We start from the raw sequence: 21,280 nt of genomic DNA on the forward strand, positions 1-21,280 counted from the left end.
CCGAGAAAAATCGTTTGATTGTATCAACAAGACGTATATGATTGAAGGCAAATTTTGGTTAAATCAAACAAGAATTTCTAGTTATCATGATAAGACTCAATTTTTTATAACTAGAACGTTTAAGAATGTATTGGACGGACCGTCTGTCTCAAAAGTTAATCCAAAGTATCAAAAAATTAAAGTTGGGCAGAATACGAATTCTAATTGATCAAAAATTTTTTAAAAATTACGAAATCATACTTCAAAGTATTCTTTAATATAAATAGGTCTTAATTTCCAAGAAAATGTTGCCACGTTTTATCGTCAATATTGCGTCAAACCGATAATAACAGTTATTTTTTAATAATAATTTCAAAACGAGCAAGTAAATCGTTTTCAAACCTTGTGGAAACATTTTTACATGTATGAAGAATATAATATTACAAAATGAAATTTTTATCATTGTTTTTTTATGGTTTACCACGTTTTATCATCAATATTGTGTCAAACCGATAATCACAGTTATTTTTTAATAATAATTTCAAAACGAGCAAGTAAATCGTTTGAAAACTTTGTGGGAACATTTTTACATGTATGAAGAATATAATATTACAAAATGAAATTTTTATCATTGTTTTTTTATAGTTTGTGAATAATTTATTACCTGTCTCTTGCACGTTTACATAAGATCCTGTGTTAAAATCGCAAAATTCAAAAATTAATAACTTTTAAAGGAGCAAGTAAAAAAATTTGAAATAATTTATGACGATTTAGAATGTTATTAAGAGTGTTAAATTAAAAATTCACGGCGATCTCATTGATTGTAATATATCTCCAATACATCCTTAATCGATTTTACTATAAGGATTTGTATCTTCTGGTTGGATCTATAAATTTTCTTGTTACATTAATTTCTTTGCTTGCCACTAGGCCACTCTTAACTTAACTCGTATTCAATATTTGCCATGAAATGTATATAAATAACTAGTATTAACATTAAATTCAAAGTATATTTTTTTTTCTCTTACGAGCAATAGTGCCAGAAAGAAGACGCTAGCTCTCTGATTATGTGTGTTTGAGCCGCATCCTCTTCTTGCATCACTGTTTATCAGTTTAATTTTTAACAAACTGAACTTAAAATAATTTATTTAATAATCTTGATTGAATTTATGCAATAATCGTGTTGGAATTCAAAATATTAAACAGACTTTTGAGATTAGATAGGAAAAAATTTTAGACGACTTGGTGCTGGTGAGTTTAGTATTATTAACCAGAAAATTTGGTAAATTTAACAGGAAAAAATTAATCGGATTCATCTCGTAATTCCTACAAAAATTCTGGTTCGTCCATTTTCCAAGACATGCTGGTTGAATCTATCAGAATTCTAATTAATGCAGATTTTTTCTCAGTGTGGAAAACAAAGCTACATAGAATAGGAAAAGAATACGTATAAGGACCAGAAACTATTCATATAACGTATATTATTACTCGTAAAATTACGAAAATTTGTCATAAATGTACTTCGTATCTGTAGTATAATAAATTGTATGCCATCTTGAAATGCGTAGAGAGAGTCTAGAGAGAGTCGTATTTACCAAACATTATGGGAGAGAAGTTATCCTTTTTCTTCATTGAGTGAAAGAAAAGGACAATCTAATTCGGCCATGCGGTTTATGCACTCGGGATGCTAATGGACGACGCGTCAGAAGAGAGAGAAAATAGCAGTGTACTGAATTTGAAATATCACTTTGCATAGCAACGTATGCTCGCGAAATATTATCACGTTGAAACTAATATTTATTCAGCTCTGATTCGTATTATTAAATTCCAATTGATTCCCCTAATTACGTCTCTACAATACCGACCAAAAAAGTCTTTAGTACATAATAACAAATTCATGTGATTTTCAAAAAAATTTTACAAAAATAATTCCCATTACGAACGCAATCTCTTTTTCTTTCTGCACGAGATTCAGTCTAATTATTATGCGTCCCAGTTTTCGACAAATAATGTTACAAGTTTTATATATTTTTTTTCACAATACTTCAATGCTATTTAAGTGTAATCTACAGAGAATATTTGCACGATATCGTCACTGGGGATAGAAAAATCTCGCACTTTTAATATCGCAAAATGTACTCAATTTAAGGCACATAAAAGAGCCTATTCCATTCGCAACATTCTTGCGGCATAATCTACAGCGAAGGATTGGTCGTTTCAAAGGTGCAAATATTGCGCCTAAATCACGTCGTAAATTCGCCGTAAACCCTACACTTGAGGCCTCTTTGCACAATGAGAGGAAATAAGAGAAAAGAAAAAAAAGGAGAGAGAAAAAGACAGAGCTACCACCCGCAGCGCGTGATGGGTTTGCCGTGCAAAGTAACGATCTTATTCTTCGTTTATTTCCAGTACCGACAAAGTCTATCGCGGAACGTTTCTATGCCTCGAGTTTCTATTGAATTCCCTATGACGTGAATCATGATTGAGCAAATCCCCGCGGATAATGGACATTCATCTTCCACTCTGACTGTCATAATAGATTTTGGGATTATTTGTTCGATTTGACTTTTTCAAATTTTTCCATGTCAGCACTTGCCAAAATAGAAATCGCAAACCACCTACACTGATAAAAAATTATAATTGAAATTATCATAATTTTACTATAATTTATAGTATCTTAAGGTGCCAAGTATAAACAGAGTGTCCCAAAAGTCTCGAATCGGTCGAATATTTCATAAACTATGCACTTTAGAAAGAAATGTTTCAAACAAAAGTTGTATGGCTTGAAGGGGGCCATCAGATAGTGGCAATGATTTGACATGAGAGAGTCATTTGAAAGTCACGTGAAAATCACCGTCAATTTCTTAAATGGAACTCCCTATTTTTTATTACATATTCGTGTAGCTTATCTCGAGAGCTTTCCAAAACACTATAATTAAGTAGTATTTCTTCATTGAGTACTTTACGAGTTATGAGGCTTGAAATCATTTCTTAATTTTGCATAAACCATAAAATATCTAGTAAAATATTCATTTTTCGATTATCTTACCTTAATACTTTTATGTACAAAATAATGAGAGGAATCAATTGATGTAAAGACAACACAGTTGTTTTAAAAAATAGTTGTTTTAAAAAAAATATGTAATTGTTAATTGCAAGTTACATATTTTTTTCTTAAAAACAACTATGTTTTTTTACTCTGTATAATAGTGCATTTTACGAAAAAAAATATAGTGGATATAACATGAAAATATAGTTCGTAAAATCATAATAGCATTTCATATAACCATATGGTTATAGTATACGTAGTGTTTCGAAATTCACTATCAGTACTGAAAATCTGTAATACATGTACGTATATTACAGATTTTTAATATACGCAGCACCAAGTCGTTTAAAAGTTTTTTTTTCCGTCTATAATTTCAAATAATCTGTTTAATATTCTGAATCCTAACAAGGAATCCAGATTATTAAATAAATTATTTTAAATTCAGTTTGTCTGAAATTAAACTGATAAACAGTGATATGTCAGAAAGGGGATGCATACATGCATACAATCCGAAAACTTGCGTGTGAGTAGCATCCTCTTTCTCGCACTACTGCCAAGAGGAAAAAAATATACTTTAGATCTTACGTGTTTAATATTACATAAAAGTATTAAGGACAAGCGAAGAAACATGTGCCACATACAATCATTCCAAATAATAAGTTTTATGTTGTTAAATGTGCTATTCATCAGGTATTCCACGTACTATTTAGATATAGCTGTTATGATAATTTTGGTCATTTATTACTACTATATTAATATCCAAACGAAAGATAATAATATAGTAATATTTACTATTATTAATGTTACAATGACTATATGAATAGTAAAATTATATGTATCATTCCTTTCTTTCATTTTTTGCTTATATGATATTTGAAATTATTATAAATTATAGTAAAAAGCTTCATTGTTTCTCGGTACCATGCGTATATAGTAATTTATATTACCAGTGTTATAGTAAAATTTAACTATAAATATGAGTATCTTAACTATAATTTTTTTTATCATGCAATTATAGGCAATTTTATCATTGATTTTTTTATCAGTGTAATCTTGATGAAAAAGAGTTGCAACTATGCAAACTGCAAGGCAGAGAATTTACTCAAGAAATATCTGACGGAGCTACTTACAATTGATAATGAGCATTAATTGTCTTCTTCTACTTGTTCGTATTCTTCAGCATCTTCTGAACAAATAATTCTACACGTTTTAACAAGCGCGGAATACCACGTCGTAAATCCGTCGAGACTGCGATACTCGAAATTTCTTCGCAAAGTGAAGAACAGATGTTTATCTTTCAGAAAGTAGCCCCTCCCACCCACACGTACACACAGATAAGGATAACTATCCTTCTTCTCATTTATTTAAGTCGCCGCTCCCTCTAATTTGTCCAAACCCTTTTCTCTTCCCTCCCTTCCACCTTCACGCATAAACTTCAGCCAACGATCGTACAACGTTAATTTTTTATAATATTTTTTTGTTTATTTTTCTGGAGGGAGGAGGTATTTCTCGAATAAATTATTTATGGGAAACGTGAAAATGTATCCCATATATTTCAACGCACATTTATATCCCGATATCGGTAAAGTTGGAATTGGTTTCGTCATATGTACGAAATGAAAATACATTGCGCCGATGTAGCGAGATATCAATGTAATTAATGAAATATTGACACGAATGCGTGCGCGCGCGCGCGCGCTCGCGAAGCGTTGCAAAGTTTTGGTCACCGGTGAGAACGATCAGATGGTGCATCGATTACATATTTGTAATATTACATCCACGTCGCGTATACAGGGGTGGGACATTCTATTTTAATATCCCACCCTAAATAACTTTCTTATTTTTAATTTTAGAAAAAAATGTTTCAGACAAAAGTTGTATGGTTTCTAGGGAAACATAAGATGGTGCCATTAGTTTGATTTTGAAGAGTCACATGAAGGCTACGTGAAGGTCATTTTGAATTTCTTAAATGGAACACCCTATATATTTTTGCATATTCTTATAGCTTATCTCGAGAGCTTTCCAAAACACTATAAATAAACATTTTTTCATCAAGTACTTTTCGAGTTATGAGGCTTGAAATCATTTCTTAATTTTACATAAAATATCTTATAAAATATTCATTTTTCGATTATCTTACCTTAATACTTTTATGTACAAAATGAGATAAATCGATTGGTGTAAAGAAAACACATAGTTATTTTTAAGAAAAAATATGTAATTGTTAATTGCAAATTAGATATTTTTTTTTAAAAACATCGAAAAATGAATATTTTACAAGATATTTTATGGTTTATGTAAAATTAAGAAATGATTTCAAACCTCATAACTCAGAAAGTACTTGATGAAAAAATGTTTATTTATAGTGTTTTGGAAAGCTCTCGAGATAAGCTACAAGAATATGCAAAAATATATAAGGTATTGCATTTAAGAAATTCAAAATGATCTTCACGTAACCTTCAGGTAACTCTTCAAAGTCAAACTAATGGCACCATCTTATGTCCCCCTAGAAACCATACAACTTTTGTCTGAAACATCTTTTTCTAAAATTAAAAATAAGAAAGTTATTTGGGATGGGACATTAAAATGGGACATCTATATCGGGATATTTACGAAGAGACGATGTATGCGGATTCGACTCGCCGCCATCGGGCGTAGTTTCGCTTTGTGCCTCGCCCACGCGGATAAAGATGCCGGATAAAGGTATCGGGGGAAACGGAAATGGACTTGCAAAGCGCGCTGCGAAAAGTTGCAAACTTGTGCGGCGAAGTAGGCTACGCCACCGCGGGGCCGAATTTAGAAGTATATCCTTTCACGTTTGTACGACGTGAAAGACTTAAAAAAGCACGCACGAGTGCTCCGAAAATTGCGATCTGTATCCGGCTAGTCGAAAAACTGGCATCGCATGTATATCGCGCGTGCATGCTAAACTACGTACGGCTGAATTTCTTTCGGGATATATAGCGCAAGTTTCAACTTTTCTCCCTTTACAGATGCATGAACTTTCTACGCGTTTCACGAGGTAACGTAATTTAATGCGTCCACGAAATACGTAATTTAATTAATACATTGCATACTAATCAACCGGTCGACACGTTCGTTAAACAATGCGAGGGAAATAAATCGAAAATAATAGATTGTTCGATTTGTATGTCGAGTAAATAGCGGAGAACGTATTACAGCGAATATATGCGGAAACTAAACACATATATCGTTATTTATTATATTTGCAAATAAAGCGAGAAAGTTTTATGGAAGTTATAAAAGCAACGGTAAAGCTTAATGCATACTTAATCGATCGGAAATAACGATAGGAGTTGACAATACGACACTTTGCGTCAGTTTATATGGGGAATTTGAATTCGAGAAGGTAGTTAGGCACTTGGATTAAATCAAAACTGCCACAGTTAACCGTAGTTTCTCACCGCCCGTCAAGATCCCTGAGGATATCATGCATTATGTCCATACATCGGCGGCCAACATCAACGTGACGTGGACGTCCTGACAATGACCGTACTGGATGCCCGGCGATAGCCACATGACATCCTGTCATTTCACTCGGAGGGACGAATGGAAGCTTATTATGGGAAACGAGCGAGCGATCTCCCGGCTTAATTGGATGATTTCGGAATGGAAGATCAACCGACGTCGTATAAAAGAAAATACGTCTTCTTACTTATGTAGAAAACGAGCGAGATTCTCACGTCGAGGCCCCATCGGGACCGGAACGCGTCGGTGATTTACGAGCGATGCTCGCGGTACATTCGCGAGTACATTCGAATAAAGCGATCGATTTCTATATCAAGTCCCGACGGTACTTGCAGATTACATACTTGGGCTTCCTCATCCCATTTGAGATGAAAATTTTAACAAAAGCACTAGTGTAACACGGAACCCGTAATAAATAATTCGTCCAAGTTTTTATTCCGGATCTTTTATATCCGACGCGAACTAATTATCTAAACTTGGAAATTGCATTAGAGCGGAAAAGGAGGCAAAGGCATTTCCACATTATCCCGTGAATTACACGGAAATTCGAAATTTCATTAAAACAAGAGTGCATCGTCTCCTATCGGATCTTATAATAGGATGCCGTTAACGAAGATCAAGGTGGTACTCTCGACAAATAAGAATCTCCCAGTCTATTCTCTTTGTCTATTCTCTTTAATTCACTCGATCTACTGATACCGTCCTTCTTCTAATTAGTATTCTCTCTTAGATCTTGTAATTAACTATGGGATTCGAAGAGTTCTCAACAATGCAAAAGGAGGTGCATTATATGTACAAATTCGCATAAGTCAAGACAAAATCAATCGATTTTATCGTAACTCATTTCCTTCTCCTCCCTTTCTCTTTCATGCACTGAAAAAAATCGTTTGAGTGTACCAACAAGACGTATATGATTAAAGGCATTTTGGTTAAATCAAATAAGACTTTCTAGTTATCATGATAAGACTCGATTTTTTATAACTAGAACGTTTAATAGATTTTAGACTGTAAGGATTTGGTTAGTATTTTCTAGTTGGATCTATAAAATTTCTTGTTACATTAATTTTTTTGCTTGTCGCTAGGCAGCAAGCCACTCTTAACTTAACTCGTATTCAATATTTGCCATGAAATAGATATAAAGAAATAGTATTAACATTAAAATATATTTTTCTTCTCTTACGAGCAGTAATGCCAGAAAGAAGACGCTAGCTTTCTGATTGTGTGTGTTTGAGCTGCATCCTCTTCTTGCATCGCTGTTTATCAGTTTAATTTCTAACAAACTGAATTTAAAATAATTTATTCAATAATCTGCATTGAATTTATGCAATAATCGATGTTGAAATTCAGAATATTAAACAGACTTTTGAGATTAGATGGAAAAAATTTTACGACTTGGTGCTGGCGAGTTTAGTGTTATTAACCAGAAAATTTTGTAAATTTAATAGGAAGAAATTAATCAGATTCATCTCGTAATTCCTACAAAAATTTTGGTTCGTCCATTTTCCATCAGTTTAATTTCTAACAAAATTTAAAATAATTTAAAATAATTTATTCAATAATCTGAATTGAATTTATCCAATAACACAGGCCTGCGAGATTTTTTTTTTTTAAGATGCAATAGTGATTGCCGACGTAATTTTGTGCGCTAAATTTTGGCCGCCGAATTTGCGTAACACGTCACGTTTTTGAGTAATTTGTAATTGAATGGCTCAAAAATCGCTATTTTGGCCAACTACGTGAATTTATTGTGGGGAAACCAAATTTTTTGAAATATTTCTGCCAATGTCCTATAATACTCACTTTCGCCTTTCAAATCTATTTTCGATTACCGCCACACGATTTTTTTTCGCTGAGAGATATAAGTTTGACGTTGTAAAAAAATTTACGTTAAAGAAAATTTATATAGACATCAATATGGTAGATCTTGAAATTTGAAAAGACTGACATATGTCAGGTTCGGTTGGCGAAAAAAATATTGTAAAGAAATGTCTAATGCAGTTGTTACACATTTTGATAAATTTTTCTAAATTTTTTGTCTTTTTATTGTGATTCTATTCGTCATGTTGGATGCGCCATTTTTAATTTCAAAAGGTGACAGGAGGTATTTAAAAATGTTTATTTTTACCCTAATTTTGATTCGTAGGGAGATAAAGAGGTGGCACGGTTGATTTAGAATAGCTTATTAAATCCCTATGCATGACCAGTCTTATAACTTGTATATCTGAGCAAAAAAAAATCATGCGACGGTAATAGAAAGTGGATTCGAAAGATGAAAGTGAGTGCTATACCATGCCATTGACAGAAATATTTTAAAAAATTTTGTTTACTCACAATAAATTCATGAAATTGGTCAAAATAGCGATTTTTGGGCTATTCAACTACAAATAACTCAAAAACCTGACGTGCTACGTAAATTCGGCGGCCAGATGCGGATTCAGCGCACAAAATTACGTCAAAAATCACTATTACGTCTTTAAAAAAAATGTTGACCCCCTTTTTCGCAGGCCTGTGTAATCTTGTTGGAATTCAAAATATTAAACAAACTTTTGAGATTAGATAGGAAAAAATTTTAAACTACCTGGTGCTGGGGAGTTTAGTATTATTAACCAGAAAATTTGGTAAATTTAACAGGAAAAAATTAATCAGATTCATCTGGTAATTCCTACAAGAATTCTGGTTCATCCATTTTCCAACAGACATACTGGTTAAATCTACCTAGAATTCTAATTAATGCAACCAGATTTTTTTCTTAGTGTGTGTATATCATTTGAGATTTTCGACTGTGTATAATTCATGCGGCATTTACCTTCGAATATAAATGGCCCGTTATGGCTACTCGGGTAATCAAAGATGCACGGGAACCCTAACAAATTTCATCGAAGCCCACGAGATCGTTTCCGACGCGCTATCGCGATAATTGCGGCTCGTCGACAAAGATCAGGCATCGGCAGTAAAATGGGCATAAAACCACGCGAAAGGTCTTTCGCGTCCGCTTAATTTGCAAGGCATTAACCTTATTATTATGGCGGTAATACGGGCCGCGAGAGTTTGCCCCGGGAACACAACGTGCGGGGGGGTTGCACGCGAGCAATTTTTACAGCCCTTCTCGGAAATGAAAAGTCGTGTGGCCCCTCGACAGCGAGCGCACGACACTCGTTCCTCATTTTTTCTCCTTCTTCATAAACCTGCGCTCCTCCTTCTTCCCTTCCCTCCTTCTTCTCTTGCCACTCAACACGCTTCCCTTTTTTCTGAATTTCTCTGCTCGCCCCGACTGCATGTTAAGCGCTATTTTTACGGCAGAGATTGCTTCATTCGTAACCATCAACGCGATGCAGTTCTTCATAAGGCTTTGTCATTTCCTCTTTAACCGTCCGCTATTAGAACGTTTTATGTGAATAAAAAATTTACATTCTTACATATATTATTTTTACCGTATTTATTCGAGCAAAAATTTGATATTTTAAGACCTCTATTCTGTGTCGTCACCGATCTATCTATTAGAACAATAAATATATCTCCGATGGAAGGCGACATGACGTATACTCGATATATTCAATATCCCGAAAAACCTTGTTCGTGATATTACAGATAGAGATTCGATTTATTCGCGAATTCCCGGATGAACCCGGGTATACGATACCACGCTTATCAATGCGTATATGCGCGGATACGCAATACTCTTTGCGCATATATATGTATGTACATGTGTGTGTGTGTCGATATATAAGCACATATACATACATACATACACACATATGCATGTACATTAACTTTGCCCAGACCCGATAATTGAGATCCGAAAACATTTTCCAACGAGTCGTATTATCGACGTACATAAAAGCTGAGAGCTCCATTATGCGCGGTAAGACCATTCAATAGTTAATCAATTCATATTTGACATATCAGTTATCAAATAATATGATGTTAGGTTTGTAACATCATGAAATTACATTGTTGTAGGTAGAGAATTACAAAATAAAAATGTAATGAATTAAACTATTATATAGTACGTGTATTTAAATATTGAACACGCAAAATTATATACTTTATTCTGTTTCGAATGTGTACTTATAATGTAATATAATAGTAAAGTAAAAATATAAAGACACTTCCTTTAAGTTTATTTATTTATTAAAATTTATATTTCTCGATAAATAAAAGAAATTTATGTTATATATTATTACTATATAATAAATTCTTTTTAAACATATCTCAAACCAAGTAAAGTATATAATTTCGCGTAATTATATTTAAATACAAACTATATTATGATTGAATCTCTTACATTTTAACACAAAATGAACAAATTCATAATATTTATTAAATTTTGGCTTTTAATCGCTTTAGGATTTAATACTATTAAAAATATGCAGACACACAAGAAAATCTATTCTTTGTTCAAATATTAAATCTCTTCTAATTACGTAAAAGATCATCCTCATTAAAAATCAGTTTCCTCTTGTTCAGAATATATTGTTAAACCACTGTTTTCCTCACACGCGAGAAGATTTCTCAAGTGTACGAGGTTTTCTCAACTGACCTAAATATGATTAATGAATATGCTCTTCTAGAACTTCTGACATTAAAATAATTGAAATGAATAATTACAGCTTAATAAATGAGAAATGTAAACGATTTATCGATTCTCTTACGACTGCATATTTTTAACAATATTAAATTCTAAGGTGATTAAAAGCCAATTTATCTAATATTATAAAATCGTTAAAAATGCGTTAAAAATAATTCAAGAAATGAAATATTCAAATATTACCCAAGAATGTCATTTCAAGCTTAAAAGAGAGAGAGACGGGCAGTGTTTGCTGGTATCTAGATAAAATCATCTAGATAAAGAAATAGATCATCTTTATCTTTAACTAGATGAAGAAATACAAAGTATCTTTATCTTTATCTTAGATGAAAAATATATGTCATCTTATTTAAAAATTGTCTAAGATGACGTTTTCATCATGCAAAAAAGTTTTCCAAGCAAGCTTCCAAAAATCTATCTAAAATATCTAAAATATATTTTTCATATTATTATTATTAATATATTATGAATATATTATTATTATATTATTAATATATTATAAAAATGTATTGTAAATATAAATTAATAAATAAATATTTCTCATATCATTTATATATCTTTTTACTATTATTTAAATATTCTTTAGAAAAAGAGAAAGAATATGTGTTTATGATTTTAATATCTCATTTATAATATGCGTCACATTTTTTACAAATATTTATAATCTTCTAAAATAAACAAAAATATCTAGATAATTATCTAGATTATCGAATAATTATCTCATCTTTCATCTAGATTAAGTAAAAGCAAAATCATCTTTATCTCATCCAAGATAAATTTACGGATTTTTATCGTTATCTTTATCTAGATAATTTTGAAATTATCTACAACAAACACTGGAGACGGGATAAAAAAAAGATAAATGAGCCCCGTATATTTCCCGTTCGTTCCCCATGTCCCATTGAACATAGCGCTCGCATAAGAACCAGTTCCCGAAGGAGGCTCGCTCCCCGAGATCCTACCCTCGCCAAGTACCGCCTTCGGCGGTCTACCTACGGGCGGATTTCTTGAGGTACAACCGCGACGACGCGGGCGCTGTTAAAATAGAAAGCGCGGCAGCGGTGCATTTGCCGGAGACTTCTATCGGGCGAGTCGCGAGGGGATGCGGAATGATCCCACGAGGGAGACGAGAAGTTCCGTAAGTAGTCCGGTCTCGGTTATACGCGCCCCGACCGACCAGGTCGGAATCTGGGAGAGAGGGTCAGGTCAGGTCGACGCACGCGAGGACTCCGTGCGCCGCCGCCGACTCCGGAACGCTGGATTAGATTGCTACAGATGGGATGCGAGAGCTTGGCCGTATCTCGAGAATGCCAATTTGATTTCGGTACGAACGGCGGAGAAGACCGGGACGGGAGACCGTAAAGTATACAACAAACGCAACGAGCGCAACGAACTCCGCTGCATCGCGAGATCGGCGGAATCGAGAGCAGGGTCCGGCTCTCGAGTGGTTTTCTTCGAGAGGCCAACGTTGTCGGAACGTTCCCTACCCTCTGCTCGCGTATAGCTATACACTATAAAAAATTTGTGTGCAAATTTACAACTATTATAGTGGGTACTATTGAGGCCAACTATTAAAGGTGTATATTTACATACATTAGCAAATTTACATTTCCTAGATAAAATTATTACTTTAAATGGTAAGTAAGCATCTTGTACTAATAAATTTACATGCTAGAAGTAGATTTCTAGAAATGTTGACGTAATAATACATTTTGTATATGTATTTATACAATTTCACATATTAAATTTAATTGAAAATTACATACGTAATTAGTGTAATAATTACGCTATTTATAACGAAAATATATAAATTCATGTACTTTTACAAAAATTAGTTATTCTACTCTTTATTGCGTAAATATTCGTTTATTAAGTGTAATTTTTATATAAATAATAATTTTTATATAAATTTTATATAAATAATATTAAATTCTTGAATGTCGCCAGTAGATAAAATAAAATAACGTAATTTAAATCGACCACACTGATAATTTATTAGTTGATAAAGAATCACGACGTTTCGACCATAGGTTTTGGTCCTTATCAAGCGAACTACAATAATTTCCAATATTATAAACAATAATTAAATTACAATAAAATGTGAACAAAAAGAAGAAAAAAAATTATTAAGTACGTACAATATTTTAGTTAACCAATATATAGTGAGAAAAGAAAAAATCACATGTCAAGATCGTCATGTCAACCTCCCGATCAAAGAGAAAGACTAAACAGCCTTTATCTATCATAAATATTGTTTAAACTCTCAGTGTCCTTTTGTAAGTTAATCGTGTTGTTAAATTTTTTGATAACAAACATTTCAGCAATTTCTCTCTTTCTCACGTCTTTCATTGTGTAAAATAATCGGTATTGACCAATCGAAGTCGTGATTAAATTCCAATTTATGTTTGCTAATAACAGACAAATTGCTTTCGTGTAATTTTATATTGTCAAAATGTTCCTTGACACGAGTGCCTAAATGTCTTTTCGTTTGGCCTACATATGAATTATTGCAATTTTTACAGTCTAATTTATAAACGACTTCAGTCCTGCTATTAATAGGCAATCTATCTTTTCCGCGTTTAATCAATGCATTCAGTTTTTTAGGTACATTATATACAATATTAAGGCCTACTAATAAATTGCCAGTGTGGTCGATTTAAATTACGTTATTTTATTTTATATAAATGTTACAAAAAATTGTACATTTACATAAAATCCAAAAATTACACTTTTAATCTTGTAATTTCTTATCAAATATAAACGAATATTTACACAATAAAGAGTAAAAAAACTAATTTTTGTAAAAGTACATGAATTTATATATTTCCGTTATAAATAGCGTAATTGTTACATTGATTACATGTGTAATTTTACATATTTTTTTTTACAGTGTAGCTAACGTTGCGATACATAAATATTTGACAATCATTTCTGACAATTACCCTGCGTACTTTGTTGTCACCAAGTGGTTTACCGAATCGATCTGGCTCGCGTCATTATCGTCCCATTAGTACATTCGTTCGTCGTATCAGTTGACAGAGACACAAGTAGATTTTACGGATGAATATCGAGGGGCCATTAAAGAAAGTATAACTCGCATTCTCGGAGATCTCGGAAGAACCTTACTTTCGCCGACTTTGAGACATGCGAAAAAGATTCGAGAAATAACGAGTTTTGAATCGCCCGTATCACCGATAAAAGAATCTCGAGAAAAGAGCACAGATACTTCTTATATTTTACTCTAACTGCGATGCGCCTCGATGTAGGATTGTGTAATGTAATACGAATTTTTTTTCTTTCCACTATAAAACGCAAACACGCGCAACATCTCCCCATCCGGCAGTAATCAATGAATAAAATGAATATGTTTTTTAATAATGTAACGAGAGTAATTATATTACATTATATAAGTTTTAAACTTACTAATTACACATATGCGTATTCCTGGGCAGGAAAAAGCTCCTTTGTTACAAAAATAATGAGTCCCTCTAAACCTTCGTAATGCTCCATTTTAATAAGTCAAAATTATAATTGCGGTATATTTAATAAATTAAAAAATTAATCTCCGTCCTAAACAACATTGTCACATCACGCGGTACTATAGCGGAAGTCACGTTTAATGCGCATAGTCGAAACATGCCAACTCGCATATATCCAACACGATCGGCCACCTACACAATCGCAATCGCATATCTCCGACGCATCATCCTATTTCCGTACAATTACGAGTAACATTATCTATGGAAATTGCCACTTACCCGCGCACGATGCAGTACGCGCAAGGATTAAACCCGGCATATTCAAACCTTAATACGGACTTTAGTATAAATAGCAAACCGCGGTCCCTCTCTCTCTCTTTCACCTTCTTGGCAATGGAATGGCAAATTTCGTCATTAATATAGGGAGCACAACGAAACGCGGGAAACTTTTCTCGCGAAGAAAGAGAAGAGTGGATGAGAGAGGAGCATCGCTTAAACGACAAATCGGAGGGAGAGAAAAAGAGAGAGAGGGAGGAAATTATGACATGAGGAGAGGGTGGATCGCGTGAAACGGAACTCGAAACGAAGTCTCTTTAACCGATGGAACCGATGAAAGCGGTCCTATTAGCATTCTACATAATCTACTTGCGAGTGCATTCGAGCAGCGATATACGACGCGGAAGCTTTGCAGTTCGCGAGTGCTCGCCTAGTCTTGGAACTGCGGCAAGAGCCACTTTGTAAGTTGTACCAGCCAACGGGCCGCGGACTAACTCGCGTCGGCCGAAAGTTTCGCATTGGTTTGGCGGATTTGTGATTCTAGTGCCTTTACCTTTTCGACGAGAGCTCGCGTTATTCCACCGCATCGGATGTAATATCGCGGGTATTCAACGGCGCCCCGCTTTCGCTATTAGCTTCTTGTAGTATTAATTGAATTTAATCTAATACTCGGATATATATACACGAGCTGATGCCGAAACTGGGAGCGAGTTTACCTCGAGTCCATTATTTCAATATAACGCTCATTTTATACTTGTATTAAATATAGTTGCGCGACGTGTATTAATAAATGAATGGGAATATAATGATGCATAAATGGAGGAGATGATAAATTAGTTTTCGCCTAAGCTTAATGAAGCATAATAACGAGGCGCGTAATAACTGCCGATATTCCATTCGAGAATTTGCCTCTACAGGGTGTCCCAATTTTTATTTGCAATTAACAATTACATATTTTTTTCTTTGAAACAAACTCTGTGTTTTCTTTACACCGATTGATTCCTCTTATTATTTTGTACATAAAAGTATTAAGCTAAGATAATCGATAAATGAATATTTTACTAAATACTTTATGGTTCATGTAAAAATTAAGAAATTACTTCAAGCCTCATAACTCGAAAAGTACTCGATGAAAAAATGTTTATTTATAGTGTTTTGGAAAGCTCTCGAGATAAACTACAAGAATATGCAAAAATGTATAGGGCGTTCCATTTAAGAAATTCAAAATGACCTTCACGTAACCTTCATGTGACTCTTCAAGGTCAAACCAATGGCACCATCTTATGTCCCTCTAAAAACCATACAACTTTTGTCCGAAACATCTTTTTCTAAAATTAAAAATAAGAAAGTTATTTGGAAAAAGCTCTGGTGGGACTAAAATGAGACACCCTGTATACGAAGCGCGACAACGATATAAATGAATCAGGATAATTACTGTCGGTTCATTAACGAGAGAAATAACGGACGTAATTTTACTCACCGACCACTTCGAGATAACCGATCTGACTCTTCATAGGATCCGTATTTATCTGACACATGTACCAGCCTCGATCGGACTCCCGTACTTCTCGTATGTGAAGAAACCACGTACGGTGGTCGCTGTGAGAAACCGCGATCCTGTGATTCTTCGTGATCACGTGGCTCGCTATCGTCAAAATAGTCTGCGTATCGACACGTAACCATGCCACCTGGAAAGGACGAAATAAATGTTACATGTATCATTATCATATGTGCCGCTTGATAACGTGAACAGATAGATTAATCAATATTAAAATCCGCATTAATATTCGAATCGTTAATCGGATAGTCAATTCATGGTCGTGAACCGATTATGTACGGTCACAACGTATATATGGAATTGAAATAATTATTAGCTCGTCGCATGCATTTATTATGCTATTAAACTGTTGTTATATTGTCGCGTTACACTGTCCCGAACTATTCCGCTGTTCTATCATTGTTTCAAATGGATTTATTTTTATGATCCGTCTAAATTCATGGCACGTACATAAATGTGTCAAAATTATTATTTTTAAATTGCGTCTAATTTTTTTTTTATTTTCCTGATAATATTAATACAATTATAATTACGCTTTTTTAATTACAGTTGTCATGTGTAATTTGGCTCTATCGCAGAAATTCTATCCTTCGTTACATTATAATGATGTCTTACAATTTATGTATTTAATAACTGCTAAAATAGAAAAATATATTTTTATAAATGAAAAAATACATGATTGTTAATCATATACATTAACGATAAATATCGAGATATATATTTTCGTTAGAGAAAAGAGAAAAAAATTTCTTTTTTTGCTCTGCGAAATGTATGGTCGAGACCGACATTTTCACTTTAATTCATAAGTCTCCAGCCGACTTTTGTATTCCAGTTCAACGGACCAACGATTCTTTTCCCGCCGTCTACGTTTCCCCAGCGTTCGCCTTCGGATTATTCCCCCTCGGCTTCCGGTCCGTCTATATCAATTATAATTTTTCACGGCGCGGTCGCTCTGCGAGAAAAATAGAATGCTGCGAGATCATTCGGGAAGAGAAAGAGAAACAGAGAGAAAGACGGCCATTCTGTTATTATATTATTCCAACAGTTTAATGTTTCTTTATTCGCGAGTTATTCGCACTGTGTTTCACATAACGTAGTTTACTAGATAATTGCCTCTAGTTTGTGTTGCATACTATTCTAGTATGTTGCATACTATTCGCGCCGAGATAGTCAATCGAGTAATTTATTGTAATTTAGCGGACAGATGTGTATGGAATTACATATATGATACGAAATCCAAATTGCAATGAATTAGATATATGGTATTAAGGAAATTACGTACGGTCATGAAGTTATGGCAAATGATAACGATCAATCTAAAATTTCGAGAGACACACATAATGTAAATTTATATCTTCTTGCGTTTAGATTTTTATTAAATGTCCCAAACATTGACATATCCGAGTCGGTTGTATTTATACACAATCTTCTTCTCAGTCCTTTAATTCGATTTCGAACATAGTGATCTCTGTCATATATCTGTATTGCGCACCAGATTATCACATATGGGACTTACAGTTTGAGGGGATCCTAAAGTCGTCTGTTTTACGACAAAAACGCCGTAATTTTTGGAAGTGTGTCATTTTTTATTACTTGTACACTGAGAAAAATCATTTGATTATACCAACAAGACGTACATGATTGAAGGCATTTTGGTTAAATCAAACAAGAATTTCTAGTTATCATGATAAGACCCGATTTTTTATAACTAGAACGTTTAATAGATTTTACTATAAGGATTTGGTTAGTATTTTCTGGTTGAATCTATAAAATTTCTTGTTATACTAATTGTTATACTAATTTCTTGTTATACTAACTTGTTATACTAATTTCTTTGCTTGCTTCTTAACTTAATTCGTATTCAATATTTGTCATAAAATGTATATAAAGAACTAGTATTAACATTAAATCTAAAATATATTTTTTTTTTCTTACGAGCAGTAGTGGCAGAAAGAGGACGCTAGCTCTCTAATTGTGTGTGTTTGAGCTGCATCCTTTTCTTGCATCACTGTTTATCAGTTTAACTTCTCACAAACTGAATTTAAAACAATTTATTCAATAATCTGGATTGAATTTATCCAATAATCTTGTTGGAATTTAGAATATTAAACAGACTTTTGAGATTAGATGGAAAAAATTTTAGACGACTTGGTGCTGGCGAGTTTAGTATTATTAACCAGAAAATTTGGTAAATTTAACAGGAAGGAATTAATCAGATTCATCTGGTAATTCCTACAAGAATTCTGGTTCGTCAATTTTCCAACAGACATACTGGTTGAATCTATCAGAATTCTAATTAGTGCAACCAGATTTTTTTCTCAGTGTGGGAGCATAATATCTTGGTGACTTGATGCATAATATTTTTTTGCCATCATTTTTTTATCGTGAGTAATCGTTTTGTATGTTTGAGCTGCATCTTCTTTTTGCATCACTGTTTATCAGTTTAACTTCTAACAAACTGAATTTAAAATAATTTATTCAATAATCTGAATTGAATTTATCTAATAATCTTGTTGGAATTTAGAATATTAAATAGACTTTTGAGATTAGATGGAAAAAATTTGAGACGACTTGGTGCTGGCGAGGTTAGTATTATTATCCAGAAAATTTGGTAAATTTAACAGGAAGAAATTAATCAGATTCATCTGGTAATTGCTACAAGAATTCTGGTTCGTCCATTTTCCAACAGACATACTGGTTGAATCTATCAGAATTCTAATTAGTGCAATCAGAGTTTTTTCTCAGTGTGGGAGCATAATATCTTGGTGACTTGATGCATAATATTTTTTGCCATCATTTTTTTATCGTGAGTAATCGTTTTGTATGTTTGAGCTGCATCTTCTTTTTGCATCACTGTTTATCAGTTTAACTTCTAACAAACTGAATTTAAAATAATTTATTCAATAATCTGAATTGAATTTATCTAATAATCTTGTTGGAATTTAGAATATTAAATAGACTTTTGAGATTAGATGGAAAAAATTTGGGTCGACTTGGTGCTAGCGAGTTTAGTATTATTATCCAGAAAATTTGGTAAATTTAACAGGAAGAAATTAATCAGATTCATCTGGTAATTCCTACAAGAATTCTGGTTCGTCCATTTTCCAACAGACATACTGGTTAAATCTATCAGAATTCTAATTAGTGCAATTAGATTTTTTCTCAGTGTAATAGAATTAAAAATCCTTCTCCAGAATTTAAGAATACACGCAAACGGATACGTGAAAACTCTATACAGTATGAGATTTACAGTATACATTATACAGTTTACATTATTCACAATCATCGATGAATTAATTAAGAAAAGCTTGTAGCTTGTATCATCCTTTTGCATCGCGCAGTGCGCTTTTCATACTAAACAGTAATGTCCATGCACAAAGAATCGAGGAATAAACGTTATTGGCATTAAATAAATCGACCCAACATATTCTTAACATTTTTCTCCGCTAGGCTATCGCATGTTTACTTCGTCCCGCGCGCTCCTTCCGAGCGTAACATTCGATTACGCGATCGGTACGTTTCCTTTGTGAGGCGAGCTTGCGAGAAAAAAGAGAGTCGGTCGCTTCCGGCGTTTCTTTAAAGTAATCATCTCCCTCGGCCAACGAAACGCACGAGTCGAGCCCTCGGGGCGCTAAACGTCACCGGCACGTCATCCCAGAAATTATAACGTAAACGATATCCGCGGGAATAAATGTTTGCGCGCTGAAATAGGCAATTCCATTATCCCGCTGCCTTTGAAGATAGGGATGCACAGCTCGCGAACTGTTACCGGCATCGTGAGGATACGCATTCGGGATCTACCCGGTCGAACGTGCATAACGTTCGCAAAAAGCGAACCAGAACTTACAAAGCCGGCAAATGTAACGATACCGTGTGAATAGCTCCCATTCGCTATTGCCCAGGTTTTTTCGCGGATCCTGGAAAAAAAATCAGATTTTTCTTAACGGTCCGATTTATATAGCAGGTGATGAAATCCCCGGCTCGACCGGCTTGTCAGCGGATCGCGGATTCGCTCATTGACGGGTTCGCTCGTGCGATCGCAACTTTAACAACGCTTTTCCCTCCCTCAAGCGTGAATAAATGTTACACCGGCTTCGTACTACCGTAGCGTTCAAATATTAACCTTTTACAGAGCGCGCACTATAGAGAGTGTACTATTTTATTTATCACCTCACATATGGCTGATATACGCGGCCGATGGTAAGATGTCAGCTGAAAAAGAAGCGATATTTCATCACTCGGAAAGTGTAAAAGGAAAGGCAGAAATTGCTCCCTTCAAATAGAAATCGTGTGTTTCTTTAATATTAAAGTTTTTGCAATGGCCTGCATTAAAAATTTACTCGTGAATAAAACTTAGTTTCCCATTCAGTAAAACAAGGAAGAAAAGAACAGAGTCTTGATTCAGATCATTGTAGACCCTTTATTACTTTCTAAATTTTCCTCGGTCTTAGAAATAACACAGGCCTGCGAGGTTTTTTTTTTAAAGATGCAATAGTGATTTCCGACGTAATTTTGTATGTTGAATCCGAATCTGGCCGCCGAATTTGCGTAGCACGTCACGTTTTTGAGTAATTTGTAATTGAATGGCTCAAAAATCGCTATTTTGGCCAATTTCGTGAATTTATTGTGGGGAAACCAAATTTTTTGAAATATTTCTGCCAATGTCATCGTATAATACTCACTTTCGCCTTTCAAATCCACTTTCGATTACCGCTGCACGACTTTTTTCGCTGAGATATATAAGTATGACGTTGTAACAAAATTTACATTAAAGAAAATTTATATAGACATCAATATGGTAGATCCATGATCATGAAATTTGAAAAGACTGACATATGTCAGGTTCGGTTGGCCAAAAAAAT

At 33.9% G+C, this 21,280-nt stretch overlaps 1 protein-coding gene across 1 annotated transcript in view; it reads right to left on the minus strand.

Annotated features, from left to right (window-relative positions):
* LOC105258514 (neurotrimin) overlaps positions 1-21,280 on the minus strand; it is a 244,386-nt gene that overhangs the window by 50,048 nt on the left and 173,058 nt on the right. The window contains exon 3 of the mRNA XM_011269804.2: positions 16,341-16,548. Coding sequence (XP_011268106.1) covers positions 16,341-16,548 — 208 coding nt within the window. The remainder of the gene's footprint in view (positions 1-16,340; positions 16,549-21,280) is intronic.

Source organism: Camponotus floridanus, unplaced genomic scaffold (genome assembly GCF_003227725.1).
Source record: "Camponotus floridanus strain SB8 unplaced genomic scaffold, Cflo_v7.5 scaffold47, whole genome shotgun sequence".
NCBI lineage: Eukaryota > Metazoa > Arthropoda > Insecta > Hymenoptera > Formicidae > Camponotus > Camponotus floridanus.